Below are 10,539 nucleotides of genomic sequence, written 5' to 3'. Positions count from 1 at the left end.
AAAAAAATAAAAAGTATAATTTAAATATCTCACGCCATAAAAAGAAAGATAAATTACCTTAAAATGGGCGGATAAGGTTTACTTAACATGCGTCCGTGGTAATCCAAAATACGTGGACCGTAAACGTATGTAGACTACGATATCTTAATGTATACGTGCATGATAAGTTTTAAATATACCCGATCTTGCAATCAATTTTACCAGAGTTTTGTTAAAATTAAATTCACTCAAAGAAGCAGTTTATGATCTATAATATACATAAAACCAGCATAATTAGTTGAAGCATCTCTATTCACTTTCTCCCGCGAATCTTTTCATCCTTGTACTTGTTAACATAAAATCATATTTAATGACAAACATAAATGCACTTCAACATATTTTCCTAATAAAATTGTTTCCTTTCTGAAATAAAATTTCTCACAGAAATGCTTAGGATCCTACATTAGAGACTATTTATTAGCAGTAGCTCAATGGCAGGAGTTGAACATATTCTCCCATGAAAATGTGGCTTCTTGGCATGAAAATTCTCTTCCTTCAATCTGTGTTGTGCTTTTGCTTCATTCGAATCAGTTCCAAAGGACTGAATGAATACAATTTTATTGTTGAGTTCTTATACATCCTAGACCATTATCTGCCATTAGCAGCATCACCATAATTCTCACTAATTTTTTAGTTTAAATACATGCAATGTTATCTATGTCATATATTATGGTTCACAGAGTATAGTAAATAGCTGATTTGATAAATTTTATAGGTCAAAGAAGCTCGTTATACAAGACTCTGCAGCACAAAAACCATCTTGACCGTGAATGGAAAATTTCCAGGGCCAATTATTAGAGCTTACCATGGTGAAACGGTATATGTCAATGTTCATAACAAGGGGAAATTCAACATCACGTTGCACTGGTATTGATTTCATAACCATAGAAGTATTGATGTTATTTGGAAAAAACCACATGAAAGAAATTAATTTTAGTATATTGTAACGAATTTTTGGACAGGCATGGAGTGAAGCAACCAAGGAATCCATGGTCTGATGGCCCTGAATACATCACTCAGTGCCCGATTCAACCTGGAGGGAAGTTCAGGCAGAAAATAATTTTTTCCATTGAGGAAGGGACTATATGGTGGCATGCTCATAGTGCTTGGGCAAGAGCAACGGTCCATGGGCCTATATTTGTTTATCCAAGAAAGGGTACATCCTACCCTTTTCCCAAACCTGATGAAGAAGTGCCCATTGTATTCGGTATGAATCTTTTACAGTATTTATTTACCATTTTATTATTTATTTATTTTACTTATTTATTATTATTTTGAACATAGGAGAATGGTGGAAGAGTGAAATCAAGGATGTTTATGATGAATTTCTCAGAACTGGAGGAGCCCCAAATAATTCAGACGCTAATACTATAAATGGCCAACCTGGTGACCTTTATCCTTGCTCAAAATCAGGTAGACGTCAAGATTTTATTTTACAGTCTTCAACACTGGCATATTGTAACATACTTCTATATTTATTATATTCAAGAAAAGCTTAATTAGGAGTAGATATAAAGTTTCGTTCCTGAAAGTAATTTCTGTTGATTTGATCTTTGAATCAGTCAACATCGTGACAAATTAGTCTGAAGTTGACAAAATTTGGAGACCAAATTTATAAAAAAATGAAAATTGACAGATTTGATGACTAAGATGACAGAGAAAATCCTTTGTTAAGGAGTAAAAATATTTGAAGGAAAATTTAATTATTCTGTCCAATCAAAATATTTTATGTAATTTAATTTTATTAAAAAATTTTATTATCTCGAATCTAAAGATTTTTATTTCACAGTCAATAACACTGTATATTCATTGAATTTCAGAAACTTTCAAGTTGAATGTAGACCACGGCAAGACTTATCTTTTGCGCATGATTAATGCTGGAATGAATCTCGTGTACTTTGTCTCTGTTTCAAAACACAATCTCACGGTTGTTGGTGCTGATAGCAGCTACACTAAGCCAGTGACAACAGATTACATAACAATAGCTCCCGGACAAACAGTTGATGCATTGATGTATGCCAACCAAGAGCCTAATGACTACTACTTGGCTGCACGTGCATATTCAAGTGCAGCTGCAGTACCCTTTGACAATGGCACAACCACAGCAAGGATCCACTACAACGAAAATCATGCTCCAATTTCATCTCCCAAGTTACCTTATCTTCCTCCCTATAATAACATAAATGCAGCTTTTGACTACTATGGTAGCATTAAGGGCATACCTGCAACATACCCCTATAAAGTCCCAACAAACATCACCACTCATATTGTGAACGCAATTTCTGTGAACACCCTCCCATGCTCTGAAGGCGAAACCTGTGAGGGACCAAATGGAACACTTTTTGCTTCTAGCATGAACAACATAAGTTTTCGGACACCCAGCATTGACATCCTGCAAGCCTATTACTACCATATCAAAGGAGTGTATGATACAGGATTTCCCAGGTTTCCTCCATTTTTATTTGACTTTACTGCAGAGTATTTGCCTCTAAGCCTTGAGATACCAAAGAAAGGGACTAAGGTTGCGGTTATCAAATATGGTTCAACGGTGGAAATTGTTCTCCAAGGGACAAACCTGGTTGCAGCGATAGACCACCCTATACATCTGCATGGCACTAGTTTTTATTTTGTTGGATACGGTTTTGGGAATTTTGATAAAGACAAGGACCCCATGACATACAATCTCATTGACCCTCCTCTTATAAATACAGTGTTGGTGCCTAAAAATGGCTGGGCCGCTATAAGGTACCGAGCTGCTAACCCAGGTATGTTCGCATGATAAAATTGGATTTTTAAATTGCTGTTTTCCGTTTTCTGTGTTTATACATATAACTAATCGTTGCATATATTCTGAAATAAATTATAGGAGTGTGGTTTTTGCATTGCCATTTTGACCGCCACCTCTCTTGGGGCATGGAGACGGTGCTTATTGTGACGGATGGAGAAGGATATGATGAAAAATTAACACCTCCACCTGCAGATATGCCTCCGTGTTGAAGAATATTTTGCACTTCTGTAGGAAAATGTAATAAAAATGGTCCCATCACAGTTTTCTTTATTATTTATTTATCATATGCTTTGGGAAGGCTTGTATTTCAAAATATAATAAAGTTCAGTTCTACCTATTTTAGAATTGAGAAATTATAATTTTGTAATAAATATATCAAATTTATTTTATTATATAGAAATAGAAAACATAGAAGGGTGTTATAAAAAAGTTAATGTAATATGACAGCAGAGTTAAAAAATATTTTTGTAGAAAATATTTTAAATAAATCTTGTATATTTAATATATCTCTTTAGGATTTTATTATAATTTAACTGTTTTTTTCTCTAACTTTTAGTGATAATTTGTATGTTTTCCTCTTTCATCATTTTATCAAGGATGAGGATGTTCAAATTAAGTAACCAACGCCCATGCATATTTTTTTTAATGGATTAAATTAGGCTTTTAACCTCAAAAAATTTATAACTCTTTTATTTTATCTCTTATTTTTAATTTTTTTAAATAAGTCTTTTAAAATTAGTTTGTTAATATAACTTTTTCTGTTAATAAATAATTTTTTTATTATTTGTCCACGTAATATTCAACTTAATTTATATAATATAATAAGTAGTTGACGTGACATTTTCATTCTTTTTATACCTTTAAATTTAATTTTAAAAATTTTAACCCAATAACTTAAATTTTTATTTCAAAAGATGAAATACATCGTATCATTAATGACACATTTCAATTCAATAAATTAATGAATCACTACAAGTATAAAAAATAAAATAAATGACCAGTTTTTAAAAGATTATTTTAATTGTTAATCATTTTACATTAATTTTTCAACTTTAGTTTATAAAAACTATATAACTAAAAGCAAGAATTAATGCAATCTCATGTAAATTATAAAAATTAAACTAATAATTAAAAACAAAATAAAAAATTGAATAAAATAAGAACCTGATTGTTTCTGTTTTTATTTTTAATTTTAAAAAATATATTTAAAATTCATTTTATTTAAATATGCATCTAAATACATTATAAGTTTTTCTCAATTTATTTTAATAAATTTAATCATCAAATATATGATATAAATCTTAATTATAAAATAATATTAAATATACATTTAATTAAATTGTATATCCAAAAACTTCTTAAAATATTAATACCGATAATGGCGGTCTTTTATTAGGACCTTTTAAAAGTGAAATAAATCGGTGCGAAAATTGGTCATTTTATTACTTATATTGTTATAGTGAGTTTATTGTCATTTATAATTTGTTTTATTTTTATGTGTGGCTGGAATAAGTTTTTACATTATGAAATTTATATTTAAAATTAGTTCATTAAAAATAATGATAATTTATTTTTAAATAAATTAAACAAATAAAAATTAGTTTATGAAAGAAAGCTAACTCCGTATTATCTTATTCTAATTAGTACATAATTGTTAAATACAGTTTAAAATGGATATTTATATGCAATTATGCTAGCACTCAAATTTTGTGAGCTTTGTTATCTTCATCTTCATTTGTTGGCCGTCTATGCATTTATCTTCTTCATATAACTCACTTGCAAAATCATACTATCAATGAATTTTGTTTAATCATATTTATATATGGTCATTAAAGCTTAGAGTATATATCACTTTTTATTGTTAATTTGATAAGTTTATATTTAGCTTATTTTTATGATTTATTTTTATCTATTTAATTCTTATTTACTAAAAATTATTGATTTATTTATTATTTGTTATAGTTTAATATAAAGAGATTATTGAATTTTTTTTATCGTGATTGAATGAAATTTGATGGGAAATAGGGCCACGCTTAACAAGAAGCAAGACCTTACTTCACACCTAGCTTCAAAATGCTTCGTAACCATGTATGGTTGTGTTGGAGGCTATACATGATTATTTTTATGGATTTGCAACTAAATTTGAAATTTGAATTTGGATTTAAAATTTTGAGATTGACATATCAAATATTTCTCTATAAATAAAATATATCTTTTGAAGGCAAAATTATTATCTTTTCTCTTATTCTTCATTTTATTTAAAGAGACCTTACACATTTCAAGAAGACATTTTTTTTTCTATTAGAGAACTTGACTTGGAGACTTTTGCCTATTCGACTTGTGGAGTTATTTAAGAGTGAAGATTATTGGTAAAGACATAAAATATTTTTCTGAAGTCTGAGCAATGATCAATGGTGCTTTTTGGGGACAAAATCTCTCTTCATCTCTTTCTCCTTGAGATTTCTCTAGTTTGCATTTCCATTTTGACTGAATTTGAATTTCTTTTCAATTGCTTTCATTATTTATTTCTTTAAAAGTAATTAATCCATAGCTAGAATTAATGTGGATCCTTTGCACGTTTTATGTGATCTTTATGTTTGATGACAATTGATATTTTCTTTTCTTGATTGATTTTTATCATAGTGAATTTATATTTATATGTTAAGAATTGATCACTTTTAATATATCATAATTGATAGCATTGTAGGCAACCATACCATATGTAGTTAATAGATCTATAGGATAAAACAAAACAAAGAATTAAGTGGACCAAACTTAGTTTTTTTTCAATTGTTATTAAATTAACAAACTCGAACTCTTTATGTCTTTCCTTTCACTATTTATAATTTGTCCCAAATGTAACGAAGTCGTTCCTCTACTTGTTATGGAATCAGACCAAGAAAGAAATAAAAGTCAATATTTATGTGTAAATATACTTGTTATAAATTGTTTTACATGTTATATGTAATTGTTGAGGATTTGGCAAGTGTATCAAGTTTTCAATGTAGTATAAAAGGTTGTTGTATCCACAAGGAATGTGAACATTTAAGCAATTTCAGCTATCTAATTTAAAATTAGCAAATTCTTAAATATTCTCAAATGTATAACTGAGTGATATTTTGGGTTTTTGATAGTTTAGTTTATAGAAAATAAATGCAAAATAAAAGCAAATTAAACTACTTTAATAAGTTTGGGGATTGAACTTCATCTATCATTCTCTTCGTATTTTGGTTCTAACACACATTGAACAAATACCAAGGTTATTTGATGCACTCTCTTTATATTCACTAGTTCTGATTCCTCGCACCCGAGATTCTAAGAGTAATTTATTGAGAGATAATTCCTTACCTAAACATCAAACAATCCAGCATTACTAACAAGAGTTATATAGCATACAATAAATTGAATTTATTCCTAGAGCCCTAACCTATTGTGTGAGTTTACTCCAGTTAGGTCCCAAAATAGTTTTCAAACTCATTTCGGATTCCTAGATCATGTATCATTCCTCATAAGGTAGAAACAAGCATTACAATCAAGATAAACATGTTCAACTTGTAACACCATAAATTTAATTCTAATTAAATAATAATTTCACAAATCAGATAACCAAATTTTTCATAAAAAGATTTTGAAATAAGTGAAAAGTTACAAATTAATATCAAATGACTAATATAGGACTAGTTCAATTACAACATTTTCAAAATAAATTCTATGCCCTATAGCAGTCCATCCGTCCCTTCACTGAGTCCGGTGCTGATTGTCTTGATTACCTGAAAAATGAATGTAAGGATGAGTACTCTACACTACCCAAAAGCACACAATAAACGTAGAGTCTCACCTCCAGAACATTCCAATACACTAAACAAACACAATTACAGGCAACATTTTACATTCACAAGCACAATACACAAACTCGTACATACGCACAACAACCACACTCACTATAACACTGTGATCACAGATTTACACCATGAATGGTCGTCGGTTACCCCCGCCTCACGAATACCATGTGGGCAGTCATCGGTCGCTCAGCAAAGATAGTGGTCAGAGGTCTAGTCAAGAAGAGAGTGTGTGGCCTGTGGTGCACCCGTTCCACAGTCGGTGTTACCACCACTCCTTCTTCCCCAAGGTATTTCTACCATCCTCATCTCTCACACCTCCAGTGTATCGCTAAACCATTCACAGCACATTACAACGGCGTTACATGCCCCAGTCACACACATTTCAATATACGGCACATAGCCCACATTTAACAATTACGATATTAGGCCCACATTTCATTCAAGACACACAGTCCCTAGCCTATTTCCATTCATGTTACACGGCCCTCGATCCCACTTTTCACACAATATTCATTCAATTTTTACGGCACAAGTGCCCATACCCATTCACGACATCCAGTCCATAATTCACATTACATATCTCAGCAATTTCCTACCCTCTAACTCAGCAACATCACAACATTCCACAGAATAACAGTAAATTTCACATAAAAGAGTAGGGTAGAGTCCCCCCTTACCTCGAATTGAAGACCCACGCTCAAAGTCAACCACGGGAGTGCTCCCCACATAGATCTCGGCCTAAACACACGGTTAGTTTCCATGAGAACCCCAGAAATCACCCAAAATTAGAGAAAGGGAAGGAAATTTAATCGACGGAATAGGGTTTGGGAGTGAGAGATTCGAAAGGATTTTGAAGGGAGAGGGATAAATTACTCTCTCCGAACCCTAACCCCCTTTAAATCCTTTTCTAGTTGCGACACTCTTGCTATAGCAAGATATTCTCGCTGCAGCGATACGCCTTCTCGCTATAGCGAAAAAACTAGAGAAAAATGCACTCTGTTTTCTACAGAATCTCGCTACAACGAGACCCTCTTGCTACAGCGAGACTGCACCCAGAAATGCATCCCAAACTGTTGCTACAGCGAGACATCTCTCGCTACAGTGAGAAGGCGACAGTTCTAGTTCTTCCTCCTAGGGCCCTGTCGCTACAGCGAGAATCCTCTCGCTACAACGAGAACAGCCCAGTATCTCGCCTTGCATTTAGACACTTAGCCCATTTTCAGCCTATCCAATCATACATACACATATATATACACACATACATATTCACAACATATATCTAAAAATACACACATGAATATATATTTAGATTTATATAATTTTCAATAATTAATACAACAAAATTCAGGGCGTTACACAACTTGTGACAAATCAACAAACATATATTAAAAATACCGAAATATTTAGAGTATGAAGATTACATCCAATCCCTAAAGTTCTAGCCATTCATAGCATACATTACAATAAGAAAATACAAGGAAAAAAGATAGAAATTAGTTCCTCTAATGATTCTTGATCACTTTCCCAAGCTTCTCCACTGCTCTGCAATGCCAAATCATGTCACTGTGTGCTGGGACTCCAAAGCCCGCTCTGGCTCTCTTTCTTCGACCTGAATCTTTTATTTTTGTAGGGCAATAAGTGAATTCTTGCTCAAGCGAGCCAATTCTTAGTTGGGCAAGGTCCATTCTCACTTAAGCGAGAAAACCAGCAAAAATCTAGTGTGAAATCAGAAATTTTTGCTCAAACATGGTAATTCTCCCTTAAGCGAGACTTGAAATTCTGGGAGACTTCAACAAATTTGACTCATCTTCAAAAAATCATAAAAAATAGAAAATAACTTCAAATCCAGCAAATCATATATGCATTTTGAAGCCCCAGATGTGTAGGTAACTAAAATCAACTATAAATAATATCTATAGAAAAAGTTATGGCCAAAAGAGTTAATAAAGGTCAAATTGGCTGAAAATACAAAATTACAACATTCATGCAAAACAAGCCAAAATAATTTCTATCAATGAAAAATGGTAAAAACTCTCAAAATAAGGCATATGAAGGGTATTTTGGACACAATAAAACTATAAATGTAAACACCTCATCAAGCCTTTTGTTCGTGGGCAAGTGTACCCATCAAAAAATAATAAAGGGTTTTTGAAAAGAGTTCCCAAGTTATCGTCCCACAGAGATTATTTTCAAGTATCAAGAATAGCTTAATTCGATTGTTTAAATGTAACGAGATTATAACAGACCAAAAACAAAGCTTAATATTAACAATAAATTAAAAGAACAGTAATACAATGTATGAGAGATGTAACACTCTAAATTTTCTTCACTCAATAAATGATTATTGAATTATATCAATCTCATGGAATAATACACAAGTAGAGCATATAGACTTTAGAAATAAAATTTTCTTTAATAAAATTTACCAAAATAAGTCTGATCGGTAAAGAATCTAGTAATATAAAAAGAAAATAAACATGTAAATTTTTTTAACAATTTTAGATTATCTAGAATACTTTTATATGATTTTTAAGAGGTTTAGAAAGATTCAAAAATGGAAAATAAATAAAATTGTAAAATTTGACCAAAATGACCAAACTACCCCTAAAAACACCTAGAATGGAGGCCCCTTTTAGACAATCAAATGAATGAGACAAATTCTAAAATTTTTATGGTAAGTTATTGGACCAAATAGGGTTATGTACATTCAAGAATCAAGCCAAAAATCCAAGTACAAAATTCAAACCAAATTCTTGAAAAACAGCCCACATATGATGTGGAAAATGGCCCATTTTGTGCCAAAAACTTGCAAAATTTGTAACCTACCCAACCCAATTCAATTTGCACATTTTCTTGGCTTGAAAGAGAAGCCAATTGACCAGTAAATGAAGCATGGAGGAAGCTGGAAGGAAGTAGCCAATAGGAAAGAAAGGCAAGTCAAGTTTTCATGAATAAGATTTTAAATAAGGTGCAAGACTCAATTTTCATCCAATTTTGAACTCAGAAAATGTGACTACCCTAGCCAAATGGGACTAGAAGATACACGATAAAGTAACTAAAAAAATTAGAAAGCAACCAAGATGATTTGAGTACAATTGGATAAGGAATCTAAGGACAAGAATCATGATTGAGGGCAATTTTGGCATTAGGAAAGATGTCAATGTGTAGGCTTATGAGAGAAGCTTCAATTAGACCCCAAATTAAATCTCCACGCTTGCTACAAGAGGGAGTAATCGTGACGGCTAAAGGAGAGAGAGAGAAAGAGCCAATAAGAGAAGAGCTTAAGTCATCTAAACTTTCAAGAAATGATGAAGGAATATTGACTCAAGTCAATACATTATCCCTTGCCAAATTTCTTCATTAAATTATGACCAAACCCTTCCAAAGAAACTAATAATTGGAGGAATTAAGAGGAAAGAAACTAGACTTAGCAAACCAAAGAATTAGAATCAAATTGGACAAGTACAAAGTCATAAAACATGACATCATAACTTGGAAAATCGCTAACTATGGTTTGAAACTTTGGGAGCAATTTGAACGTAGATGGGAAGCTATAAGGAGGCTACCTTGTGAAGAAAAAATACTTGCCTAAGACTCTTCTATTTAGTCACAAGCCACCTACAACAATTCAGCCAAGACAAAATTTTAGAAACCCATTCAAAGTAAAGTGCCATTTCACACAAGAATAGAGCAACCATGCAAGGGAGAGAGAGTTTCTAAACTTAAAAATCTTTAGCAACATTCAAACACTTCTACAATCAGTCCCACACCTATCTGTCGAACTCCACCAAGTTGAATCATCCATCAACTTACCATAAAAGTCCTAAAGTAGACAATAAACCCCGCAAAATCCACAAAGCAATCAACTTT

The 10,539-nt window shown here is 32.0% G+C and overlaps 1 protein-coding gene across 1 annotated transcript; it reads left to right on the top strand.

Moving 5' to 3' along the window:
* The first annotated feature begins 496 nt into the window (after positions 1–496).
* On the top strand, positions 497–3,036 carry LOC113868122 (laccase-15-like). The gene is made up of 6 exons (XM_027503689.1): positions 497–601; positions 755–906; positions 1,002–1,246; positions 1,324–1,452; positions 1,860–2,804; positions 2,906–3,036. Exons 1-6 carry the CDS (start codon positions 497–499, stop codon positions 3,034–3,036), a joined length of 1,707 nt encoding a protein of 568 aa, XP_027359490.1.
* Positions 3,037–10,539: the final 7,503 nt, after the last annotated feature.

Source organism: Abrus precatorius, unplaced genomic scaffold, assembly GCF_003935025.1.
Source record: "Abrus precatorius isolate BTA unplaced genomic scaffold, Abrus_2018 Scaffold5, whole genome shotgun sequence".
Classification (NCBI taxonomy): Eukaryota; Viridiplantae; Streptophyta; class Magnoliopsida; order Fabales; family Fabaceae; genus Abrus; species Abrus precatorius.
Note: the sequence above shows the minus strand (reverse complement) of the source record. Positions and strands in the feature narration are given on the sequence as shown.

Excerpts from the sequence above, each read along its gene's own strand:
- LOC113868122 (XM_027503689.1), top strand. The coding sequence starts at position 497 with ATGAAAATGTGGCTTCTTGGCATGAAAATTCTCTTCCTTCAATCTGTG. Across the intron at positions 907-1,001 it reads TTCAACATCACGTTGCACTG|GCATGGAGTGAAGCAACCAA; the intron begins GTATTGATTTCA and ends ATTTTTGGACAG. Across the intron at positions 2,805-2,905 it reads GTACCGAGCTGCTAACCCAG|GAGTGTGGTTTTTGCATTGC; the intron begins GTATGTTCGCAT and ends AATAAATTATAG.